The sequence below is a fragment of the Mustela putorius genome, unplaced genomic scaffold (genome assembly GCF_011764305.1).
Source record: "Mustela putorius furo isolate JIRA1106 unplaced genomic scaffold, ASM1176430v1.1 tig00000224_pilon_pilon_pilon, whole genome shotgun sequence".
NCBI lineage: Eukaryota > Metazoa > Chordata > Mammalia > Carnivora > Mustelidae > Mustela > Mustela putorius.
Genome location: NW_025421321.1, coordinates 23,717,622 through 23,745,321, shown reverse-complemented (window position 1 = coordinate 23,745,321; position 27,700 = coordinate 23,717,622). Strand labels below are relative to the sequence as shown.

The following is a 27,700-nucleotide window of genomic DNA, read 5'->3' as shown; positions in this document are numbered from 1 at the left end:
GATAAGAGATAATGAGTTAGTAATCATTACCAATATAAAAAGAGCTCTTAGGGGGCGCCTGGGTGGCTCAGTGGGTTAAGCCGCTGCCTTCGGCTCAGGTCATGATCTCAGGGTCCTGGGATCGAGCCCCGCATCAGGCTCTCTGCTTGGCAGGGAGCCTGCCTCTCTGTCTACTTGTGATCTCTCTCTCTCTGTGTCAAATAAAATCTTTTAAAAAATAAATAAATAAAAATAAAAAGAGCTCTTAAAAATTGGCAAGAGACAAACAGTTCCATGGGAAAATGGGGAAAGGATGTGAAAGGAAGTTAGTTCATGAGAACAAATCCAGATAGCCATAAGCATGAACATGCTCAAAATAACCAGCAATTAGAGAAATGCAAATTACAGTGAAAAAAATAATACATCACTCTATATCCAATCAGATAAAAGAAAATTAGAGAGTAATAATACCAATTGCCCACAGGATGAATAGAAAAAAATGTAAATTGTTTACAGCTGTTTTGCAAAGTAGTCTGACAAATATTTTTAAAATTAACAGTACACAGACATGTCAACCAACAAACCACACTTCTGGGAATCTATCTCTCAAATATAAAATCACCAGTAAAATATTTATTATGGCATTGCTCTTACTTGGAAAAATAAAAAGAGAGAAAGAAAAAGAATTCTCAGCAATAAGATAATAAATAATGGCACATTAATACTGTGGAATATTAAGCAACTATTAAAAAGAATGGATTAAAGCTCTACCATTTGATTTGGGTGAGTTTTCCTGGATGTATTTTTGTTTTATTTTGTTTTCTAATTCTAGTATAATTACTATACAGTGTTCTGTTAGTTTCAGGTCTACACTATAGTGATTCAGCAATTCTATACATTAGTTAGTGCCCATCATGGTAAGTGTACCCATAATCCTCTTCACTTATTCTACCCACCCATCCCTTCCATAACCATCTGTTTGTTCTCTATAGTTAAGAGTCCATTTTTCAGTTTGTCTCTTTTTTCTTTGTTCATCTGTTTTCTTAAATTCCATACACAAGTGGTATCATACGGTATTTGTCTTTCTCTGACTACTTTTGCTTAGCATTATACTCTCTTGGTCCATCCGTGTTGTTGCAAATGGCAAGATTGCATTCTTTTTTTTGGCTGAGTAATATTCCAGGGTGTGTGTGTGTGTGTGTGTGTGTGTGTAACATACTCTTTAACCATTCATCTATGGGTAGACCCTAGGGCTGTTTCTATAATGTGACTATTATAAATAATGCTGCAATAAACATACAGGTACATATATATTTTTTGAATAAGTGTTTTCATTTTCTTTGGGTAAATCCCCCATACTAGTTTACTGGATCATATGGTATTTCCATTTTTAATTTTTTGAGGAACCTCCATACAGTTCTCCACAGTCACTCCACCAGTTTGCATTCCCATCAACAGTGCATGAGCGTTCCTTTTTCTCCACAGACTCATCAAATTTGTTTCTTGTGTTTTGTATTTTAGCCACTCTGATAGTTGTGAGGAGATATCTCAGTGTGGTTTCGATTTGCATTCCCTGGTGATGAGGGATGATGAGCATCTATCCATATATGTATTGGCCATCTGAATGTCTTCTTTGGAGAGATGTCTATTCATGCCTTCTGAACTTTTAAAAATTAAACTGTTTGTTTCCTGGAGATATTTTTGAATATTAAAGTGAGATGCAGAGAAGTGTATACACCATGATCCCATTTTTAAAAAGCAAATACTGAACACAACCCAAAACTGTGAATATGGAAACAAACAGGGGAGGAAGCCAGTTGCTAACACAAATCAGTGGTAGTACTAGAAAGGAAGAGGGGTAACGCAGGGATTGAAAAGAAAAAATGACAGAATGTATCATATGGGTATGTGAAGGATATTAATCAGAAATCTGCTATAGCATGGATTAGGCTATCACGTGATAGACATGAGCACCTATCCTCCCGTGCAGCCCCCATTCCCAATACTTCATAGTCATTTGGCACTTTATCATTTTTTGAACTACTTAGTTCTACACAACATAAGTCTCACAATCTTATCTGCATTTTGGGCAATCCTACTGAAAATTATTGTTTTTCCTTAACTGTTACCACATACTTTATGAAAATTAAATTTTTAGACCCCACTTTCCAAGTTGGGGTATAATTTTATACAAAAAGTATGTACTTATATGTAAAGAAATTAGAAAAAATAAGGACTTAGTGGTTATTTGTTTACTGATTGATGAATAGCTATAAAATGAAAAAGTAGTTATAGAAAAATATGTATAGTCTATTTTGGTAAAAACAAGCAAAATCCTAACTATAAATGCTTAAATAATTCTAAATGAAAGAGAAAGCTTCAGAAAATCTTCACAAGGCCACAGGCCCGTGTTCTATCAAGGGGAGGAAAGAAGAGAAGGGGCAGATTACTAGCTTTGCTTTTTTAACTCTCTGCATCTTATTACTTCACTTATTACAATAAGCAAAAAAAGTATTACTTTTGAGATCTGAAAACATTAAGTAATGAAAACAAAAATAAATTGCAAACAATAAAATAAATTGGGTATGACTTAGCACTTACTTCATAAGATCCATTGTGAATATTAAATGAGATAAACCACTTGAAGTGTGTACCATATTGCCTAATACTACTAATCTGCAGTAAACATTAGCTATTTTTTATTAAAAAAATACTACAGAGAACAATGGAATTTATGAAACTGAAATGATAAGGCCTTTGAATATGACAGGGCACTTTTTTCATTACTACTGAATCTGGTCTCCTTTGGAACACAAGGACTCATTATGGTTACCATACAACTCATAAAACACACTTTTACCAACAGTAAAAATAAAATTACAGTTAGATAAACAAGATACTTAATAAGAAAGAGAGAGCAGCCTTTTGGCCTTGAAGTTTACTTTAAGAACTTTAAGAACCGGAGCACCTAGGTGGCTCATTCATTAAGCATCTGCCTTCCGCCCAGGTCATGATCCCAGGGCCCTGGAATCAAGCTCTCTGGCAGGAAACCTGCTTCTCCCACTCCCCCTGCTTATTATGTTCCCTCTCTCGCTGTTTCTCTCTCTGTCAAATAAATAAATAAAATCTTTTTTAAAAAAAGAACTTTAAGATCAGGAATGCCTGGGATTTCGGCTCAGGTCATGGTCTCAGGGTTGTGATAATGAGCCCCATGTAAGGCTCTGTGCTGTGCATAGAGCCTGCTAGAAATCTCTAGCAGGCTTTCCCTCTTCCTCTGCCCCTCCCCTCTTCCCCCACTGTCACATGCTCACATACTCTCAAAAAAATCAATCAATCGTCAATTAATTAATTAAAAGAACTTCAGAAACCATCCAAAGGCTTTTGCTTATTCACAGCCACTTGAATAAGAGGTACATGGGCCCAAGATGTTTGTTTCCCCCACATTAGAAGAGACGTGGGGGAAATAGATTGGAGAATGACGCCATTGCTCTTTTGGAGGGCCTGGCCAAGTGGGAAATCCGTTCCTAAATGCACAAATTCCATCCCAACTCTGAGGAGGTATACCAACAAGGAGCTCGTATGCCTAAAAGCATGTTAGTTTAGTTATAATCTACAAACTGAATTTGGTCCATCGATACTATTCTTATTGTTTAATGAAACATTAGAATAAGTTCATTAATCACATGAGTGCATTATTAGTCTTACTACTTACATGGAATCGACTTTCTCTTCGGGGCCTTGCACTTGGCCTGTCACAGTGCCTTTGCTGGTATTCTTCACCCAGCCAACCACTCCTATTTTCTTAGCTTCACCTTCTGTGTACTGGTTTTAGGAGAAAATTAGTGAAACAAAATCCAGCATCAAAAAATGTAACTAATAATAATTTTTTTTCCTACAGTCCTTGACAAAAATCACGTAGCTGACCTACAATCACTCCTCTGTTTACAAGAACCTTCATTTAAGGGTAAATTTTATTAAATTCCACTTTCAGTAAAGATGAGCACATTATGAGAAAATAAACTGATAGAAAACAGTTTCCATGATGTGTTTTGGGATCCATAAAATTCAGTTGCACTCCCCCAATAACTTTCTAACACTGAATTACATTGTCTGGGCTCCAAATGATGATTATCCTAAGATTTTCAATCACTGAGGGAAAATACTGAATTATGATCAGTACACAGTATTCAATTAAAAGTTTCTGATGTCTTCCATTGGCTGTGGACTTGCCACACAAATGTTATAACTGTCTATAGGTAAGTTTATTTCTCCTATTATTCTTTACAGTCTTTTAAAAATTTCTCAGTTTTAAATTCAGTTATGATGACAGATGAAAACCTAGCAACATTTTACTTTGAACTATTTTAACTACATCATACTAAATTCTTGTGGATGCTATCTCCTGGAACTTTTTAAAAACAGGGTCTTCTGCTTGGAGGTCAAAGTGACTAAGAATCTATACACTCTACTTCCCCCAACTAAACAGAGATGGTTACAGCTAGGATTTATGTGGGAGCTGGTTCTGAAAATAATAATGAAAGAGGAGACAATCTGAACTGTGGGGCAGGGGACTATCTCAAAAGGAGGAGACTTCACTGGAACATACTAGAACTCTTGGGAAGTTAGGAAGAGAGAGCTAATCTAGTGACTGCTAGCTCTGACAGTAGGTGAAAACACATGCACCTTTTACTTTTAGGAAAGGAAAATATTAACAAAGGAAAAATTTTTAAAGCATTAAGGAGCCTTAACCTGTCTTAACCCCTGAGAACCACTTCCTTAACGCAACAAGGGCATTTTTCATCCTGGAATTCAAGATTTGCCTGGAGGATTTCTTTCATCCAGAACATGGAGCAGATCCCACACTTTATGTTCAGTATACCTAGCCAAAATTCAATCATCCCAGTAAATGAATTTTTGAAATGCATACAAAAGATTAACTACAAACTAGGCATGCTGTAATGTTTTTGATAGACTACTTTCAAAAGACAACTGTAATAAAAAAAATTTCAGGCAGTAGTTTGGAAAAAATACAAATATTTCATTTACTGTCAAGGACAGAAAATAAGCAGTAAGCTAGCACTAAGTAGAAAACTGCTCTATCTCTGTAAATAGAAATAACAAGTAGGGGGAGAAAAAAACCAAAAAATTGACTTACCATTCTGAAGCAAACACCTGTATTAAAAAAAAAGAAGATAAAAAGAAATGTTAGTTTGTCTACCTTTAAAAAAATTATGTATTTCCTGACTTAACTTTCATCTAGTTTATTAAATAGTAAGTAAAAAAAATGAACAAAAACTTTCATATCTGAACATACTCAGAAAGTGGTTTTTTAAATTATTTTCTTTTAAAATAATAACAGAAAAGGAAGGCTTTTTGGAGAAAAATGGTAATATTCTGAAACCAAAGACTCATGAAAAGCCACACTGCATATTCATTCTATTTCAAAATGGTCAATGAAACAAAATACTTACTACCAAGGACCTTTTGGTATATGTGGCATACAGCTTACTCATACCCAGCTTTCAGAATTTCTTCTCTAAATACAAGGACTAAATTCAAATTTGAATTTAATAAAACATTTCTGTTTTTATTTCAGGGACAGGAAACTGCTCAGGTTTGCCAAGGGCTCGGGAAGGAGTGCTGCAAAGGGGCAAGAGAGAACTTTCTCCGGTGAAGGCACTGCCTTGTCTCTCAACTGGGGTGGTCGCTAAGGGACTGTTTGCATTTTTCACTAAATTATACACTAAAAAGGGTGAATGTTACTAAATTTAAATCATACCCCAACTGAAAAAAAAATTTTTTTAAATACATTGGGAAATCATAAGTGATCGATTAAACCAATAGTCAAAGAGGTCAAAAGATAGTGCCTATACATACAGCAATTAAGCCTACTAAAGAAGATACAGAAGAAATTGATGGCTTAGAAAATGTTATATAATTTGTAAGCAGATTTATAATAGCAGGGGGTATCATTTGTTTCCTGATGACTGCATATTGCAGTATTGAATGAACATGAAGAAAAAGAGCAGTAAAGCAATAAATACAGGATGTATCGCAAATGGAATTTTTATATGGCTGTAAAAATATTTAAAAGGTACATATAAAATGAGGAGAAATGATGAGTGGCAAGCATTGATCTGAAGGGGAATCAGAAAGGTAATTAGTGATATAGACAGAAGGAAAGACGGTAGCTTGTAGATATGCTAGGAACTGGAGGAAAACTCACAGGGAAACTTCTGCTAAAGCAGACCATGTAGAAGAGAGCAACGAAACAGAAGAGAAAACAGGCAGAACTGTGAAAAGCATTTAGTTGTTTTATCCTAGGTGTGAGGGGATCCCGAAAGACGCTGCCCAAGAAGCATGAAAGGTTTGAGGCAGGGCTATGTTGCGCCCATTCCCCAGAGGTCCTCCACAGCAAGCAGCCCCCTATGATGTCAGCATTAAGAAAAAAAAGTCAGGCAATGGAAGTAAACAGAAATTGGAAACATCTGGTCCAGCTCTTTCCTATTTAAAAAATAGCCCAATGCCCAACAGCACCAGCAGAACCAGAGTTTTTCAGATAATCGTATTCTCGGGCCCCTCCCCAGACCTACAGAAACAAACTCTGCAGGTGGAGCCCAGGAATCTGATTTTAGCATCCTCTCTGTGTGATTCACATGCCCACCAAAGTGTAGAACCAATGGGTGATGCTACCTTCATGGAAGGCCTGGGAAAGGTTTGAAAAGGTTTTTGGTTTTTGTTTTTTTAAGATTTTATTTCTTTATTTAAGAGAGAAAGAGCACGAATGGGGGATAGGTGCAGAGGGAGAGGGAGAAGCAGACTCCCTGCTAAGTGTGGGGCCCAATGTGGGGCTTGATCCCAGGACCCTGAGATCCTGACCTGAGCCGAAGGCAGACGCTTAACCAACTGAGCCACCCAGGCGCCCCATGATTTTTATTTCCAATCAAGAACTGCATCAGAAAGGGAAAAGTCTGATAGGGTATGGCAAATCTGATGCATTTCTGGTTGACGCTGTTCGTGTTAGTAATAAATCATGTGCTTGCAGAGCAACGTTCATTCACTGATTTGACACGCCCACAGCACTACAGGAGAGGAGCTACAGACAATGAAAAGCCAAAAAAAAAAAACCAAAACACCCTCCCCTGAGCCCTCCTTGGACCTGGTTTGGGAGCAGCCCAGGCAGCCCTTCACTTAGATCATCACTTAAATATTCAAAATCATGTCACTGCACTCACTTTACAAATTATTTCTAGTCCCAAACTTCATTTAAGACTTACCATAAATAAATAAATAAGATTCTATTTCAATGTTTTTAGAAAAATGGGTAATACTGTTTTCATGCCCTGGTCCAAATGATCATCCTCTCTCCACAGCCTCCTTAATTAGTGTCCCAGCTTCTAGTTCTGCCCTCCTACAGTCCATTCTCTATAAGACACCCAAGGTGATTTTCTTTATTTAAGTAATGTCATATCGCTTTCTTCCCCAGCTTAAAAACACTCTATCGATTTACCATTACACTCAAAATAAGAGGTTAGCTACTTGCCACAGCCTCCAGACCCCTACCCCCAACCTATGATTCTACCTCATATTTTAGGACTCCCTCTGAGCTCTCTCTATTTTGGACAAATCTGCCTCCTTCGTGCTCCTCAGTATGCCAAGCATACTCCTGCCTCACAGCCTTTGCACGTACTATTCCCTCTGCCTGAAATGCTCTTCCCCCAATCTTCTCATGACTAACTTCAGCTCATTCATGTCTCTGCACAAATGTCACCTCCTCAGAAGTATTAATTAAGTTGGAAGAAAGGCAGGCAGGGTCAAGCACCCCATGCTCCCAGTCCTAAGAGGAAATCACCCTTAAAAGGATTTTACACCACCCTGCAAGGAGCCCTCCACCCTTTCCCACGTGATAGGTAGATGACAAAAACCTGACTGGGTGACAGGCTGGTAGAGGGTTAATCAGATTAAAACAGCCTGCCAACAAGCCCATAAAAACCCCTAGACTTGGGAACTCCAGTGGCAACCCTCTCCACTCCCCTCCCTCTCTGGAGCTTTGCACTATCACCCAAGAAACTTCATTTTGTAGCCCACCACTCTTCCTCTGGTCTGCCTTTTCAGTCTTTAAAGTGGCATGACCAAGAGCCACGGGCACCAAAGGAAAAGAAATCCTGTAACAATATGTCCCTTGCCCAACTCATCTAAAACAGCAATACACCCCACATGTTTCCTGTATATGCATAGTACTAATTACCATATGACTTTACAAGATATTTGTTTACTTTTATTTTTTTTAAGATTTTACTTGTTTATTTGACAGAGAGGGAGATCACAAGTAGGCAAAGAGGCAGGCAGAGAGAGAGGGGAAAGCAGGCTCCCTGCAGAGCAGACAGCCCAGTGCGGGCCTGGATCCCCCAGGACCCTGAGATTATGACTTGAGCCGAAGGCAAAGGCTCAACCCACTGAGCCACCCAGGCGCCCTATTTACTTTTCTTAAATGTCCTGTCTTCACTCTAAATTCTATTAGGGCACGACTTTTTTCTGTTTTGTTCACCATTGTGTTCCCAGCACTTAGATCAGACCTTGGCACATAACTGCCGAATAAATGAATGAAAGATAAACCAGCTGATAAATATTTAAGTGAAATACTTAGCTCTCCTGTAATAATTCCTTATTAATATTGCAAATATACATACAAGCAAATTGATGAGACTTTAAGTCTAATTCAAAGTGATGATAATAAATTTACTGCAATTTAGAGCTGGAAAGAATCTCAAGACTTCTGTGTTGATTCTAGCAGAACTTTACCTAAATGATGATACAGAGTGTTGTGAAAATTAGTAACGGAAAATTTCACTAAAATGAAGTTAGGTGGGTCTCAGCAGGGGGAGCTCTCATGCCCTACCACTTATAGTCCGCTTCAGACCCAGCACAAAGTGAGAGACCTGACCTTACACAGGCTTGACCTTGCTCGTGGATACTATTCTACTTCTCCAGCCTAAGGAAGAAACACTTTCCTCATCCCCTACCCCTATCTGGGCAACAGCTCAGCCAACGAGAAGCCACCACACTTGATATTCCCAGTTTACTCCCCTGGACTTTTAGTTCATGACAGCCTTCCCAACGTACCCCTTTTCTCCTTAAAAAGGCATGCCTGTCCTTTGTTGCCCAGATTCACCTAAGGTTGTGTCCCATCTTGTTTGTCCTGACTTGCAATTCTCTTTCATTCCCAAATGAACCCTTTTTTGCTGGTAAAACAACTGGCAGTTTTACTTTAAAAGTTAAAATTACATGTATACATACCTATTCAGTATTTAATATAAAGGATAGCAAGAAGCCACTAGAGAATATCTAAGTTGACAAAACAAGAAATAGTAATATCTGCATGTTGTTTATAAATAAAGACATAACAACCACGAGAATGGAAAAAGATTTGAGTTGGTCATCTTGGAGAAGTTAGAGGATCTGAGGTGAGAGACGGAGCAGGATCTGGTGGCTGTGTTTTGAACGGTGAGTGATAAGGGCACACTCATATTTACCGAACAAATCCTAAAACAGTAGAACTCAGGGACTGCCATTTAAGTTTACGAGACATAATTTTAGCCTAAATTCATACTGCTTGACAAACAGGGTAGAAAATGGAAGTGTTGCTCCTGACTCTAGGCAGTGACTGATGGACAAAAAACATAAGACTGAAATAAATCATGTATGAAAGATTCAATATGGACTTAACAGAAACTTGGCTTGCCTTGGTTATCGATCTAATGTTTTGAGGTTGAGATTTCCTGTAACATGTCCTTCTGTGTCACTACCTGGGAAAGTATACAGAATGTAATCATTACTGTTAAATTTACTTAATATCTGTATATCTGTGGGGCAGACACTGCTAGCTGCTTACACAGAATTCATTCTCCCCTTCTACCTCTCTAACAGACTCTGATTTTACTTGGGGCAGTAACATGCCTTTCTATATTTCCCATCTTCCTTGTAAGAAGAGTGACCCATGAGATGCGATCCGTGTCTGGAGGTAGAGGGCTTCAGGAAAGCACCTTGACAGGACTGACTTGACGGTGGTTTGGTCCTATAGCCTCCCCCTTCCTGACTGTAGGGTGAATATCATGATGGAGCTATAGCAGCCTTCTTGAAACCATGAGGAAAAGACGAAAGCCATTGCAATGGGCTCAGCCTTGACCCTCCTGAAGGGAATGGGGAATGGCTGCTAAAGGGAAATGTGAGAGAGGAGTTCTTGGAAATGTTCTGGAATTAGATAGTGGTGATGGGTGCAAAAAATTGTGATTACTGGAAAAATCATTGTATATTGAGTATGCTTTGAACACTTTCAAAGGATGAGTTTAATATTATGTGAATTATATCACAATTTTTAAAAATGTCACCAAAAAAAAAAAAGAAAGAAAGAAAGAAAGAAAAAGAAGAGCAGAAAACAGGACCATATTATAGTTTTTCCTGCCTTTATCTGCTGAACAAGGGCAGTCATTCTTCCGTTGTGGTCACCAGACAACCTCCCTGACTCTTCCTATCACCCCACACACAGACACTCTGGGGAACAGAACATCTTTAAGTGCCGCAGCCAGAGCTACATGGTTGAGCTCTCTCTGGACTTTACAACCTATCTCTAGAGGAGAAAGCTTCTTTGCCTCCATGATAGTTCCTGCCTTGAGGAGAAATAATCCATTAGTGTGACCTTCCTAGTCACTCTACCCTGCCCCTACTCCATCACAGCGACATGCAGTGAACTGGTAAGTCCAGAAGGAGAAACAACATAGCCCAGTGCTTTGACTTCTTCCTTCTCCTGGAGAGAGCTTCCCTCAGGGATCCTATCTCTGCTTGTCAGGGGAGCCCTGTGTGTCCCCAGGAGAGTGTGTTTTCTTCTGCACTAAAAACTGTCATGAAGTGCACTTACCTGAAGATTCACACCACGTTCCCAAATTCTGCTTCACATAATGAAGAGGGGAGTTATTTATTAGGCCTCTTAACCACAAAGGCTTATGAGGAATGTGCATAGAGAGGCATCAGGACCTCTAGCTCACTCACTTTGTGAAGCAGTGAACCATGCAAGAATTAACTATCCAAGGCTCCTCTGTTCTCAGAACCTTTCTGAGAGTCCTGATCCCTAGTTGGAAGCACTTGGTGCCACAGAGGGAGGGCCGTATAGAAAGAAAAAGCCAACGCGAATATAGATTCTCTGCAGTTTATCGGCCCTGGCTGGAATGGAGCCCTCCTGGGACGCGGCCTATGTGGCAAGAGATGCTTCTATGGGCTTCCATGACCTCTCTGCCCCGCTTCCACCTCGCTTGTTAAAGAGCTGAGATGACACATGCAGGTTTTTCACAGACACACCACTCTGGAAACTGGGACAGAGACACCAGCCCCTTCAGTTACGAAAGACTCCAAACACAATTCACTGCTGCATCAGGGCTCAATCGACTGCAACTGTGGAAAGATGTGTCAGTGAGAACCTCTGAGGTGAATATTTGCAAAGCAAATCCTACTTTAAATTCACAAAAAACACTGATATTTAAAGAAATCATGATGAATTTTAAACATCCGCATCTTTTCATGTAAAATCAAATTTTTATATTGTCTTTTGCCCCTTCATCCTGGGATGTGACTGCCTGTGTCAGGTTTGAGCGCGGGAAGTCATCCAGTCACTACTTTACACAGCCGCTCTCGACGAGGTTAAACATCTTTCTTTAGAAAGTCCTTCCTGTAACCTTCATCTTCCATCCAGGGTCTGTCCCCTGGAGCCACACACCATGGCATCTTTCAGATTGTTGAAACAGCCGTCTCACTACTGTTTCTTCTCCAAGCCAACTATCCCCAAGCACTTCAATTTAATTGAAGACACTTTTAAAGTCCCCACCAGAAGCGCAGCTGTAGGGGCTATAAAAACAAGCCATCAGCTTGACCTTGAAAATACTATCCTTTTTGCCTAGTAAGGGGCACAGATATGTGTACACAAATAACTGTAGTTGAAAGCAGACTAGATTAACAAGATGTAAAAACAAGGAGTAGAACAGGACTATAAATGAAATGCTGTAGGGAACAAAGATAAGCAAGGGAATTAGACTTCACAATATTTATGTTTCTTGACTGTTGGTACTAAAATTTTCAACCTCTCAAATACAGCTTTTCCTGTCTATATAAGGAAAAATGTGTACATCCAAATCATGTGGTGTCTGACAAAGCTATTTAATAACACATCCCAATTTTTATTTTAATCAATCTTAAAGAAAATTATGTATGTCTGTAGTCCAATAAACTACTCCTATTCTGAGTCTGAGTTAACATTGTCAAAAATCAACTGTTGAATTTCTAAAGCACAGAAGGCCACAATCCATTTCGATGACTGTCATTAGTATTTACCCAAGAGCCAGCAAAGCATCGAAGCATCTCTACACAGCTTAATCAATTTCCTTTTCAAATTTTCAGATTATATTCTAGATGTAACTGTAATTAAAGATTTGTAGAAACATTTTAAGCCATGCATGGTTACAAATGCTCTAAAAAGACAGAAGTTCAGTCCCCTGCTCCCCTTCCCTTATCCCAAAGGCCCCAGGGCAACAGAAATTGGTGGAGGAAAAACATGTTAAACCATGTTCTAGAGAACATGGAAATTATAAAGATTTTTTTTAATTAATTAATTTATTTATTTGACAGATAGGGATCACAAGTAGGTAGAGAGATAGGCAGAGAGAGGAGGAAGCAGGCTCTCCGCTAAGCAGAGAGCCCAATGCGGGGCTCGATCCTGGGATCATGACCAGAGCCGAAGGTAGAGGCTTTAACGCACTGAGCTACTACTACCCAGGCGCTCCTAGAGAACATGGAAATTAAAATGTAGAGGATGAAAAGCGGTGGTAGGAGTAACTTAACAGTGGTAAAACCTGATGAACACTATCCAAGCTAGGCGATCGAGGTTAACATCAACAGTGATAATCACAGTGATAGTATGTACACTCAGTACGGTGTCTGTACCCTTGATAAGTACGGTGTAATGAGAATGGCACTTTGCCTCTATGGTCTTCCTCCCAATAAGCCATAACCCCAACCTTACTATGACAAAAATACCAGAGAAATCCCAAATGGGGAGATTTATACAAAGTACCTAAGCTCAAAGTAATCCTCAAAACTACTAAAATCAATGAAAACGAGGTAAGTCTACAAAACTGTCACAGCCTAAAGAAGACTAAGGAGACAAGATGACTACATGTAAAGTGATATCCTAGATGAATCCTGCAACAGACAGAGGACCTCAGGTAAAAACTAAACAAATCTGAATAAAATACAGACTTTAGTTAATAATAATGTATCAGTGTTGGCTCACCAGCTGGGACAAATGTACTATATTAGTGTAAGATGTTAATTAAGGAAACTGAATATGGGGTATCTTCCAACTTTTTTATAAATTTGAAACTATTCTAAAACACATTTAGTTTTTAAAAAGGTAGAGTTAGAGATGTAGCGATGAAAGCAACAGCAATCAAAGGCTCTCTATGTAAACTTTGCAGGAGAAACTGAGACGTGAATCCACTATTGGTAATATTGTTTCTATAAGTGTATGTTCCTGAATTTCAAAGAACCAAGTTATCTAATTTTTGGAATACAATCTGTTTATAAATTAGGCTGTTTGTATTTGAGAACAAGGCAGGTAATACTCGACCCCTAGAATGTCTTGACTGCCTTTTGTCACCAAGGATGTCTCAAATTCAAACATTCTAAACAGAAATAAAACGATCTTTTTGGCTGGAAAATATTTTCTATCATAAACTCCAGCAAGTCAGTTTAATTCATTGACCAATTTTTCATCAGGACAGGACAATTAAATCATTTTCCATATCTTCTATGTTCATTTTGCTATCACTGAAACCATTTTCATCAGGAATATTTTCCATTTAAATATTTTACTGACAATTTTATTTGTCAATCCGTTTTGTCCATTTTAAATATTCCCAATTATAGCTACTTCCATTGTAAATTTATTTTCATAGCCATTATTTCTAGCAAGCCAGCTTTCACTAAGATTTTAAATTAGTTAAAAAGTTAAATTAGCAATGTTCCCTCTAATTATTATCCATTTTATATTAAAATTAAATTTTATTTTGATTATTGTCCATTATTTCAACATCATCATTAAGACTCAGACAAAAGGCTAATGGTTGTATTTATTTCTTAGGTAATCCATGAGAAAATAGTGGATTTTATAAGACAGAGATACAGACTGATGAAATAGTGGCAGTGTCAGCCAGCAACGGAGAAAGAGGCATAGGTCTGATTGCTTATAGACCAGGTCAAACTTCCTTGGAGCCAAACTGCCATAAATATACCCTCTGGGTCATCCAGAATCGTCCAAATGGCTGAGTCCAACGTCCTACATCAGTGTATATATGTATATGTGTTTGGTGCATTAGTTAGGAAGAAGGCAAAATAAAGATGGAAAAGTATTGAGAGGAGAATCAATAGATTATAATGATTAAGAAGAGCTTGGGCTCTAATATCAATTTGTCGAGGTTCAAATCCCAGCACCACCACTTAACTCACTGCATAACCTGGGAAAGTTAATTGTCAATGCCACAGTTTTTCAACCTGTTAAATGAGGGAAATGTTGAGATCACAACAGGATTGAGGATTCAATGAGACAACTCGTGTAAAACATTGAGTACAGAGCTTGGCACATCCTAAATTCTCAGCAAATGTCAGTGTATATGTGTGCAAACATGTGATTATGAATTTGTCTTACAAACTATGTCTTGATAAATCAATAGTATACATGTACTTTTCCATTGAACATACTGCAAACTATGTGAGTTAGCCCTAAAGCGGATTTTTTAAAATCCCACTGCTTACGTGTAGTACATTTCTTTCTTATATTTGTAATGCTGCCCAAAATTGATCTTCACATAACACAACCACCATATGCACAAAAAGTATAATTATATTGTTAAAATCAAGAGAAACACATTATATATTAATAGAAAAACACTGCATAATGGAAAAGTGCAGGTTTCAGAATTTGAGAGATGCAGGATCAAATTCCATTTGTCAACTAAGGACTTGTCCAATTTAGTGAACCTCTCCATTTCTGCTTTCTCATTGTGAAGAGAGCAGTGAGACATAAATCTCACAAAATTGTGATGAGGATTAAGTAAAAAATAGTAAGATGATCAGCACATGGAACATACCCCATAAATGTCACCTGCACACACACATACATGCACTCCTTAACTACTGCCATTTCTATCCAAATGACCAAATATTTTGTCAGGTGGTCTCTGCCACTATTTTCATATTCCACTGCTTCCAACGACTTACTGCAGTTTTCAATCCTCAATACCAGATCGTTGGGTGTACCCAAAGGCTTTCTATAGGGTACAAGGCCATGGATAATTTTAAGCAAATCGATTTCCAGATCTTCAACTTTCACATGTATTCTTTCCTGACAAGGGCCTGAGAAAGCACCTATGCTCTGATGTGGTTCTCCTTTCCTACCTTTCTTTTCACAGCTACCTTTGAAAGGAAGGCCCATTGAATTACAAAAAGCATACTCTTGCCCTTCTTTAATCTGACCTTGTACATCACCCTAAAGTGTAAAAACCTCTAGTGTACCAAAATAGAGTACACATCCTTTAATCAATGTTCCATAAATACCCCCAGATTTCTCCTTAAGGAATAAATTTCCAATACAAACTTTCCTTTTAAATTGAATAATGTTTATCATATCTTTAAATGTATTTTTAACTTCCTGATAGTATTCCAATAATAATCACAACAGCAACTCACGCCAGAAAGGAAAAAAAATAATAATAATAGAGCTTTATGGCCAAAGGAAATCAAGAAAATATATCTAAATGTATATGTGTATATATATACACACATACATACTATACATACAAATTACCAAAAAAGCTTGATAGGGTGATCGGTAAGAAAGTCTCAAACAGGGGGCGCCTGGGTGGCTCAGTGGGTTAAGCCGCTGCCTTCGGCTCAGGTCACGATCTCAGGGTCCTGGGATAGAGCCCCACATTGGGCTCTCTGCTCAGTGGGGAGCCTCTTTCCCTCCTCTCTCTGCCTGCCTCTCTGCCTACTTGTGATCTCTCTCTGTCAAATAGATAAATAAATTCCTTAAAAAAAAAAAAGCTTTAATTTAAATGAAAAACGGTAAATAGTAAATCACTGCCATGCTTATGTTCCATTGGCTAAATGAGTGATTTAACATTTAGAAATAACAATAGTAAAAAGAAGCCAGACATTACATGCTTTGCAACTATTTAAATTTAGGATGAAACAAAAATTAGATGACTTAATTTTTTTAGGAGCTACATTGGCGGAGCGAGGTAAGGAGTGTCATCTCTGGCAGCGTGAACCATCAAACATCATTGAGGTGTCCTTTCTGAAACTCCGGTCAACCCAGTAGTTTTAGTGGCATCAAACGAGGACCACTAGCTCAAAGGCCCTCTCCCTTTCCCACCCAACCTTCTTTCCCTCTCTGCCCGCCAGGCCCCGACCACGCACCCTTTCACCCAGCGGGCTGGGAATGCCCGGCGGTGGCCTTTCTCCCTCCGGTCACACCCCGTCCCCACCCCCCCACCCCCCCGCGTTCTCCTCTCTCCTACCCCGCCCACCCCGGCTCTTCGGCGCAGGCGCGCTCCGCTTTCTTGGCCTCCCGCGCCTGCTGTGTCATGGCAGAGCGGAAGTCCCGGCCACAGCAAGTTGGGGAGCGAGTTGGGGGCGGGGGGTTCGTTAAGATGGGTGGCGCTTCTGGTAGCTTTCTCCCCGTCCTCCCCTAACGCGTCCTTGATCTCCCACTGTAGGGGGGCGGTCCCCTACCCTGCACTCTCCCGAACACTTCGTAGTCCACGGTTTTGAGTCGCCCGGCGGCAGACATGGCGGCGGCGGTGGCAAGTCCTCTGCCGAGGAGCCGGAGCGGGATTCGGGACGCGGCGACTGCGGCAGCCAGGAGAGGGAGGGGGCACATGGGACCTCTCGGCGCACCCCGCGCCTGTCACCGGCTCAGGACGCGAGCGCGCCGGGGTCACGCGTTGGAAGGCGGCAAATGAACGGCGGATGCTGGAAACGGGGGCAGCTAAGGACACTAGAGGGAAAGAGCGCTCAGCCCCCGGCGGAGAAGCCTTCCTCCTCGTCCTGCCCTCCCTTGTGGAACCAGACTGGCTTCCCCGGGAGGGATGCGCCGGTTCCGCACTCCCGGCGATTCAGTTAACCTCGGGGCTCGTTTCTCGGTCTTAAGTCAATAAAAGCCGGATTTCGTGCCCAGATGTCAATAGTTTGGTGACCAAACGTGATTGCTTTTGAAATGAGAGATCTGCTAGCTTGATGGTTGAGGGTACTTGGTTAGTGAGTTGATTTTTATGAAATGTTTAGGCGACTGCCAAATCTATTTGGCGATTTTGAGCCAATTCTTGTCTGCATCCTCTTCACCTCACTGTTGAGTCAGAAAGGTTTGGGGCCTGAATCCATATTCTTCGAGGACTGTGATATTTTCTAGGACGAAACCTAAAAAATCTAACCTGTTCTATCCTAGTGGGAACGGGGAGGAAAGTAATCGTCTTGTCTGCTCTTGACTCACATAGATTTTTTACAGTCTTGATTGTTCAGTAACATCCCAGTTGCCTACAAGGTTAAGGCACTTTGTACTTAGAGAATTTTGCTTCATGGTGAACTATTATGAAGTCTGAATTGAAAGCAACCCACCACTCCAAAGAATCTGGATACAGCTATTGATAAGCTGTTGTCTTCTAGAATTCCGAATCTTTCTACTTGTGAGAATTTGCATTTCTCAACATATTTGTTGGCTTCAATACCTTTCCATATTTCTCTGCATCTGGCCACAGAGTTAAAATAATCCTCTGCAATCTGATTCAATATTATGTGCCAGTTCTTTAGGGAACACCAAAAATCTTCCAAAATTTGTTTGGGATTTGGTTGAAACGTTTTAAAGTAAAATATATTCTGGAAGTGCTAATTCAGGTAATTTTATGTAATGAAGATACTGCTTTATTGCAGAGACCTCACAACTTAATGTCTTCTCTCATCTGCCAGTTTATTCCATACAGATTCTAGAATCAACATAGATTTTTTTCAATGGCTTTCTTCAGAGTCTCTGCGTTGCATTCTGAATAAAACTGAAGGTCTCCAGCCTCCACTAACCTCTTATTACCTGCTTATCCTCATCCACAGATTATTCTATAGTTTATAAGTAAGGTATAGTCAAGGCACTTTGGATTTTTTACCTCTCTGAACATAACCTAACCTTTAAAAAAAAAAAAAGAAAAACTTCACTCTTAGATCTACTTTATCTAGAATACTTCCTCCTACTCTCAAATCTTCCTCTATCATGTTTAGTTGTCTGTGCAAGTACCTACCAGATTTCATCCTAATTATTTCATCCATATAATTATTTCATCCTAATTATTTAGTGTCTTCCCTGCTAGTACTGTGCCTTCCAAGAAGTAAAACTCAAATTGGGTTGAGATCCTGTCACTATCCTTAATCCTGTCACTGATAAGGTTGACATTTTCTTAGTCTTGAGTTTTCTCTACAGTTACCCGAGTAATCCTGCCAGCTACTATGTAGCTTTATTGTAATTTTAGAAATGCTGTGGCAACAATTAGATAACTGCAAATAGAAATGCATATAGCAACAATTGGCATTTGCTTAGCTAAAGTATTTTGGGTCTGCCAACTACAGAACATTAGTAAACAGGCATTTTTATGTACTGTTTCAGCATGGATTGCAATAATAAGTGATTCTAAGACTTTAAAAATTAAAAGCAAATATTCTTAATATTCAAGCTAATTCTAAATAATAGAAACATCCATGCATAGAGAAATTTTTTTAAATGGAGAAAATCATAACACAACCTTTATCATATGTGTATTCTCTCTTACATATATTTTAAGTAGTTAAAAACATAGCATAAATTCAACTTTTATTCTTGCTTTTTCCATATTGTAGCCTTTCCAAAAAATATTTTATAAATTTCATGATTTTCTGTTAGGTGGGTATAAGCATAAATTTACCTACTAAGTCCCTCCTGTTACACACCCAGGTTGCTTCTAATTTTTCATTACTGTAAAAAATATTATGAGGAAAATACTCTTGCACAGAGCTTCCTTTCCATATTTTTTGATTATTTAGAATAGAGGTAGAATACCCAAACTGTATAAATGTATGCTGTTCTTGATATATATAACCAAGTGGTTTTTCAAAGGGCTGCACCCATTTCCCTGTACCACTAACAACACCGAATGAGAGTATGACGATTTGGCTTCTGATGCAACAGATGTAAGCAGGTGGTTCACATACACTATGGGATTCAATTAGAAGAAAATTTTCGTTTTGTAACCTGAGCAATAGCCTTATAATAACTAGGCTTTGTGTTACTGCTGGTTGAAATTAAAACCTAGCAAAATCAGTCCGTTTCTTGAACTCCTTAAGATTCTTTAAGGTTCAAGGGTTTCTTGAACTTTTTGTGTGTGATGTAGGATCACGTTTAAGGTAATATATAGAAAAGGGAAATCCTGCCTACATAATATAAGAATAAAAAATGACTAGGCCCCAGAACCTAGGAAGTAGGGACAGACAATATAGTCTCTGTACCCAAAAGACATTTGAACTGAGGAGGTTTCACCTATAAATCTTTAATTCATCACCACAAAGGGTCAGTTGAGTGTGATTTCTCAGAAGTTTGCTATTAAGTATAGTTAATTTCAGGGACAACCAGAATTACTTTATCCATCAACATATTTCTACCCCTGAAATAGTTTTATAATAATTATGTTAAAAGAGCAGGAGTCAACAGAATACATATGATAACTTCCACAATTGAAGAGGCCTAAACGAACCAACTCCATGATTCCCTCATGGATGGAATACTTTTTTTTTTTTTTAATGGACGGAATACTTTATAGACAGATGGTTAGATACTTAAAACTAAACTGAATTCAAGATCATTAGAGGTCAGACTATTAAGTGAGAAAGTAGCTAGGCTTTAAGCTCATTACAAATTATCAGAAAATTGCTTAAGCATTTTATCAGGAAAGCATATTTCTTTCCAGAAGGAAGTTCTGCCCCTGGTTTCAACCAATTTTTCTTTATCACAATCCAATTTGATATTCAAAACTCAGAAGTACATTTATCATTAAAGTCACTTCCCTCAGGGCACCTGGGTGGCTTAGTCGGTTAAGTGTATCCCTTTGGCTCAGGTCATGATCCCAGGAAGCTGAGATCCAGCCGCATGTTGGGGCTTCCTGCTCAGCTGGGAGCCTGCTTCTCTTGTCTCCCTCTGCCTGCCTCTCCCCGTTTGTGCTCTCTCCCTCTGTCAAATAAATAACATCGTTAAAAAAATAAAAAAGTCACTTCCCTCTCCTAGCCTGGTATTGCTTAGGCTAGAGAGAGGAGAGGACGTGGTTGCTTCTTCCCGATCTCAGTTTCTCCCTGCCTGCATGAGAATTGGAAAAAAGTCATACTTTTGGAATCTAGTTTGGGCTCTTCAGGTTTGGTGGATACTCAAAGCCGATTAGTTCTTGTGAAGGAACCTTTGTGGGGTGATTCAGAGCTTTTCCCCCACCAGAAATTCCCAACTTTTGTTCTCCTGATGGACAACGCCTATACTTTGGTGCGTACACACCCCTATCCCAACTTCTGTATTGAATGCTACACATTCAGCCCCTTTCTGCTGGGAGACTAGCCCTCAGCAAGAAGGATGCATGGCTGGGATCCCTTCTAACATGAACATGGGGCCAGATCCCTCCTTCCTGTCACATCTAATTGTGGGGCTCCTATCTCTGCCCTGCCACTGAGAAGTTGCAGTTTGCTCTGAATTTGAATACCTCTTTCTGCTGTCTTGGCAGGCATCAGACAGATCATCTCCAGCCACAGCCTCTCTTCTTTACCTTCTTCAGGTATGAACCAAATACCAGTCCCTTCTAGCTCCAAGGAGTAAATGCCAAGCTCTCAAAAAAGGGAGGGTTCTTTTAAAGACCCTCTCAAGTGGGCACGTGGTAAAGGGAAAACACCTGATTTCTCTCTCCCATAGTGGGAAAGGGGAGAATAGGGAAAACCACAGCTCTCCAACCACTTTTCCTGAAAGAAATCCTCTCATGAGCCTGAGGTGGGTATTGAGACTAAGGATCTTAAAGCCAGCTTTAAAACGCCCCTTTTGCATGACGTGGTGGTGCAGTACCTCACCTTGAAATGAGGTGTAGCTATTGTTTTCGGTCTTAGGTCTTAGCTAAAACTGAGACCAAAAGTCCTACTTTTCAAATCAACAGAATTCAATATATAAATCCTGTTTGGATCCTGATTTGAAATTAGGAGTCAACCAAATATTTTTGATACCACTGGGGAAACTGAACACATGTTGACTATTAAATATTACAGCATTACCAGGGCGCCTGGGTGGCTCAATGGGTTCAAGCCTCTGCCTTCGGCTCAGGTCATGATCCCAGGGTCCTAGGATTGAGCCCCGCAGGCTCTCTGCTCAGCAGGGAGTCTGCTTTCCCCCTCTCTGCCTGCCTCTCTGCTTACTTGTGATCTGTGTCTGTCAAATAAATAAATAAAATCTTTTAATACATAAATAAATATTACAGCATTGCCTTTGTTAATATAATCATGACTTGTAATTTTGTGGTTGTAATTTTTTTAAAGGCCTTACCAAGTAGACGTGTATACTGAAATATGGAAGGGTGCTGTAAAATGATATTTGGGACTTGCTTTTAAACCTGCTGGCATTGTGGTAGGACAATGTAGATAGAAGAAACTTAGTAAGTTGTTGATAGTTATTGCAGGTAAGTCGTAAGTACATGGGGATTGGATTCACTATACTATTCTCTAATTTTGTTAATGTGTTTGAAATGTTTATGTAAAGTTTTAAAATAAAATTTAGGGGTACCTGGGTAGCTCAGTTGAGTATCTGGCTCTTGATTTCAGCTCAGGTCATGATCTCAAGGTCCTGACATGGAACCTACTTTGGGCTTCATGCTCAGTGGGGAGTCTGCTGCTCTTCCTCTGCCCCCCACCCCCTGCCCTGCATGCTCGCTCGCTCGCTCGCTCTCAAATATTTTTCAAAAATTTTTACTTTAAAGATGAGAGAGAAGAGAGAGAGATAGGGGAGGGCCAGCAGGAAAGGGAGTAGACTCCCCATTGAGCAGGGTGCCCACTTCGGGGTCCAATCCCAGGATCCTGGGACCATGACCTAGGCCAAAGTCAGACGCTTTCCTGACTGAGCCATCCAGGCATCCCTTTAAAATGTAAAATGTAAAAGAGTTGATTTTTAGTCTACAAACTATGTGATCAATGATCCTCAAAACTGTCAAGGCCATGAAAAACAATGAAAGCCTGAGAAATGACCAAGAGGAGGCTAAGGAGACATGCTGATTAAAGGTAATGTGTATTCTGGATGGGATTCTGGAACAGAAAAGGGAATTTAGGTAAAAACAGGACATCTGAATAAACTGTAGACTTTAGTGAAAAAGTTATCGATAATTGGCTCCTTAACTATGACAAATGTACATACTAATGGAAGATATTAATAATAGGAGAAACTAGGTGTAGGGTATAGGAGAACTCTGCACTATCTTCATAATAATTTTATGATCTAAATCTCTTCTAGGGGCACCTGGGTGGCTCAGTGGGTTAAGCCTCTGCCTTCAGCTCAGGTCATGATCTCAGGGTTCTGGGATGGAGTCCTGCTTCCTCTCTCTCTCTCTCTCTGCCTGCCTCTCTGACTACTTGCGATCTCTCTCTGCCAAATAAATAAATAAAATCTGTAAAAAAAAAAATAAAGCTCTTCTAAAATTAAAAATTTATTTTTCAAAAGTCCATTTTTAATATCCTATTATATATTTTCATAATAACATTTCAAAATAATTTCTCACATAGTATGTGAACAAAATTATTAGTCAAAAAAATTTTTAACTCTTTCACTAAATGGGCACATGATTTAAATTTGTAGTGATCTAAGTCAAGCTAAGATAGGACAAAACAATTGACTTTCAAAGCACCAGATCAGGCCTTAATTGGTATAAAGAAGCACAAATAGATAATTAAATATAGTAATACCTCAATTAATGAAAAGAAACATAGTTTACTTCCAGAAGAAAGAAAATACACAAAATGCATAACAATATGTCTAGGTATGAAGAAACAGTATGGAAAATGCCATTATACTTAGCACTGAGTTTTTTAGAAAACAGGAAATATGTGTCTGTATGTCTTAACTAAGGAAAAGATACAGTTAAGATTACATAAAGAGAGAACTAATCCTAGATACTCTTGCTTGAACACTTAACAGAGACAACAGATGACAAAGCCAGGTTTTAAACAAAGTAGGCCCAGGCTCTGAGCTATAGCACCAAGATCAGGAAGGGGAAAAGGGTCAGACACTAACTGAGAAAAAAGTAGGCAATATAGACCCTTCTCTTCCTATTACTTCTCAGGCACAGAATTCAGCCAGTCTTACATTGGCCTTTCCTGTAGAATCGAGAAGACTATCTGGGAAAGACATTCTTTCGGATTCCTCCTTAGTTTACACACACACACACACACACACACACACACAGTGTCCACATTTACCCTCAGATCTGGGCTAGTGCCATCAAGGGTTCTCCTGTCTTTAAAACAAATTATTTGGGGGCTCCTGAGTGGCTCAGTGGGTTAAAGCCTCTGCCTTCGGCTCAGGTCATGATCTCATGTTTCTGGGATCAAGTCCCGCATCGGGCTCTCTGCTAATTGGGAAGCCTGCTTCTCTCTCTCTCTGCCTGCCTCTCTGCCTTCTTGTGATCTCTCTCTCTGTCAAATAAATGAGTAAAATCTTAAAAAAAAAAAAAAAAAAGATTTAAAAAACCAAATTATTTCATGATGCACTTGGTAGATAACTGGGTTGGTACAGAACAACCATTCCAATCTCCTTCCAGCTTGCTTTCCTGTTCTGTAGAACTGAGACGCTTAAAGCTCCATCCCATGGACATTCTTGCAATTGGGACTCCTTGTGATACAGGATCAACCATCAGAAGTTATCATGCTGGATGCAGAGGGAGGGTGTGAGTGAGGCAGAGGCCATCTGCTGCTGGCTCTGTGATAAGCACAATCAGAGAGGAGGAGCTTTCCAGTGGTGGTGGTTAACTGAGATCACAGTGACTGGAGCTTCTTGGGCACCAGGAGGCAGGGTGCAGGACATCCATGTCACTAGTTAATATCATAGCAAGTGCGGCAGATTCTGGAGTAGCAATTCCCTGGATGTGGCAGTTTCCAGTCCATGGCAGCTTCCTGACGGTGGCTGCGGAGACATAGTTTTAAAGCCATCTCAGTTCAGCACATTTCCTGACTACAAAAGAATCAGTAGCTCCCTTGGTGGCCCAGTGCTGCAGTGAAGGTCAGTCCTGAAACCTCAGCCTCAAAGTGATTCTCAACCCTATATGCACATTAGAATCAACAGGGGAGCTTACTAATTATACACATACACATGCCTCCCTCACCCTGCCCCCCAAGGTTTTGATTCAATATGTCTGCAGGAGATTCCAGAGTCTATATTCTTAAAATCAACCCAGATGCTTGGGGTATGAAGCTAAGGCTGAGAACCACTGACCCAGAGACTCTTTCATTAGCCAGTCAGCAACTCCATAAGCCATTTAATACTCAGTGTTAAATCCATTTCTGTTTAAACTGTCTAGAATGAATTATTTTTTCTGTAACTGAACCATGACCAATGCAATGCCTGGGGACAAAATCTTCACAATAGAAGTAGATCAAAGTTTAAGCGGAGAAAGTTCAAATATGCCACCCACCCTCCTGTTAATAAAGAGGCATTAAATTTTCAGTGCTTACGAAGAGAAGAAATAAAAAGTGTAAGAATAAACAAGCTGAGAACAATCATAAAACTAAGCCTAGAGTTTTGAAATATAACTTGAGAGATTATAGTGTGAAGATTTAGGCAGCCTACATCCTATAAATTAGTTACATCATGCTCAGTTATTTTCTATGTCTACTTGCGTTGCAGCTGTACTTTTAATTTTGAAAGAAAATTAATGAAATGATAAATTAAAAAATAACCCTTCCAAAGCCTGGGTTGCTTGGATTTACTGTAATTTCTGGTCTGTTGCTGCCACCTATCATCTGTCCAAGGCAAGGCAGGCATGTGCAGGTGACTACTACTCCAACCCTTCTTCCAGAATGTTAGTACCCGCTAAGTTACCACTGTTTCAGAGTCACACTTCTAAAATACTTTCAGGTGCATGCTGAACCCTAATAATAAGCAGTTTCAGTGTTGTCAGGGCTCTTTACTCAACATATCACTTAAATATAAAAGGATCTTGACCATGAATTAATAGTAGATACAGATGTTATAGGTAAAGCAAAACTTATAAGAAAATCCATTCAGTAAATGCTGATTGAACTCCAACTATGTACAAGGTATCATGGTTCACGGTATACCCTTCTATTGCATCCTTTAAATTAACCTCCTTTAAAATCATGTGTCTCGGGGATATCTTGTTAAACTAATAAGATGGTGTTTACCTGGGCATAGAAAACTTCTGCAACATGGAAACTTGTCATCTAGAATGATTTACTTTTGGGGCACCTGGGTAGCTCAGTTGGCTAAATGGCTGCCTTCAGCTCAGGTCATGATCCCAGAGTCCTGGGATCGAACCCCATGTTGGGCTCCCTGCTCAGCGAGGAATCTGCTTCTCCCTCTGCCTCTCCCCGCTGGCTTGTGCTCTCTCTCTCTTGCTCTCTAATAAATAAAATCTTTTTAAAAAATAAAATGATTTACTTTTCACTATCATTTATAAAGTCTTGTCTTATAATGGTTGATAATAAAAAAAGGTTGTTAATGAGATGAATATAATGTCAATAATCCAGCACTGAAAACATATTTTGCTGCTCTAAGAAGTTAAGTGCATAATTTTAAAAGAAAGAAAAAATTACACATATATTACCCAGCTGTTCTGCAATTATAAATTTTTCCCAAGGAAAATATTGGGAAAGGATGCAAAGATATGAATAAAACAATTGTCATTGTAAAGTTGTTTTTTACTATAAAAATTTGGAATTGGAATCTACTCGGATATCCATCAGTTTTTAAAGGTTACATACATTCCTAGGCAGCCTTAGAGAATGCTGATGTTGATCAGGGCTTCTTACCTAGAGTTCAGGATGGGCTGCGGAGGTTCAAATGCTGACTCTCTCGTGGAGCCACTGGTGGGTTCTTTGAATGCCATGTAAGGCCCTGTCTCCACAAAGCTCTCTGACATGGGGAGTACTATTAAAGTACCCATGGAACTTGGAAATTCCCTTGCCCTGCTGGATCGCAGTGCCTTCTTTGGACAATTACTTCCAAGAGAGCTTAACCTCAAGCACCTTGCATTCCTTAAAAACCTGCAAGAGCCTCCTAGGACCTTCAAAGTCCAAACCTCTCGGCATGGTATTCTTGACCTTCCATTAGGTGGTTTGAGTCTACTGTTCCAGTCTAATTTCCCATTGACAAGGGGCTATTTTTTTTAATAGTAGGTACTTTCTTCTATTGTGGTTCAAAAAAATCATCCCTTATGAATAGCCTGATGATTGGAATGGTCAATCCAAACCAGTTTCAAACATCATTCCTGGCATGTAACAAATACAAAGCAAGTTAAAATGTGGCACGATTTTGTGCAATTGGTGGAGTGTAAAAAAATGAGAATCTATTTTAATGTGACACTAGAAGACATTCTTTGGTATAGGGGTTCTAACACGACCGCATAAAGAAGAAATCAAAGAGTATTTTTGGGCTCTGCAGTTGAACTACGCCTGAAAAGCCACAATATTTAATTTCTACCATTTTAGAATAAACTAATAGGCAAATCCCAGAAGACAAAATTGTGATTACAGGAAAAAAAAAAAAAAGGTTATCCAGCCAGAAAATTTAAAACTAGAATTTGGGAAGTAAAAGGGAAGAAGAACAGGTGAAGGGGACCTGTTCTCAATGACAGGTGCTCTCCTGGTTGATGGAGTGACAGTTAGAGGTTCAAGAATACTGTCTGAAATCACAGAGGTGAAAGAAACAAAGATTCGTGACAAAATCAAGTTGGGAGAAGTGAGGCAGCGGAGGAGAGAGGCAGGGCAAGCAAGCTAAATTTGCACGCATCATGATGTCTAAATCAAGAAACATTCATTTAAAGATATCAAGGTAATCACGAAGAGAACTAAAAACAGGAATTTCTAAAAGTAGTTACCTCCAGAGAGCAAGTTAAAGGACACCACAAGGAAGCAATCAGTCAAATCCAGAATATGGGACATTTCGCAAGATGACTGACCTAGTTTCTCTAACAAATCGATGGTATGGATGGTATGGGGGTGGAAGTGAGTTATAGAATAAGTGAAATTTAGGAGATGAAACAAATTCAATGTGGAGATATCATTTAGGATCCTTATTAGAATTATTTTGAAACCATTAGAAAAATTTGATTATGATTCGGATATAAGATGATGATAGAAGAAACCATTAATTTTGTTAGGTATAATAATGTCATGGAGGTTAGGTTTTTAAATATCCTTGTTAGAGGCATCATGAAGCATTTCTACATAAAATAACATGATGCCTGGGCTTTGCTTTAAAATACTCTAGTGCCAATCTCCTATAGCCTCCAAATATAGCAAGATGGAGAAACAAGACTAGGCAGTTGTTGATAATTATAGAAGCAGGGGTCACTGTATCGTT

The 27,700-nt window shown here is 39.3% G+C and overlaps 1 protein-coding gene across 2 annotated transcripts in view; it reads right to left on the bottom strand.

Moving 5' to 3' along the window:
- ACYP2 (acylphosphatase 2) overlaps positions 1-17,198 on the bottom strand; it is a 176,936-nt gene extending 159,738 nt beyond the window's left edge. The window contains exons 1-3 of one of the 2 annotated variants that reach the window (XR_201055.3): positions 16,816-17,198; positions 5,135-5,151; positions 3,692-3,801 (exon numbers count right to left, since the gene is read on the bottom strand). Coding sequence is in view for 1 of the 2 variants with exons in the window: in XM_004775682.3 (XP_004775739.1) it covers positions 3,692-3,801; positions 5,135-5,151; positions 16,816-16,963 (275 nt within the window). In the remaining variant the exon portion in view is untranslated. The remainder of the gene's footprint in view (positions 1-3,691; positions 3,802-5,134; positions 5,152-16,815) is intronic. The other variant, XM_004775682.3, reaches the window with a different exon arrangement.
- Positions 17,199-27,700: the final 10,502 nt, after the last annotated feature.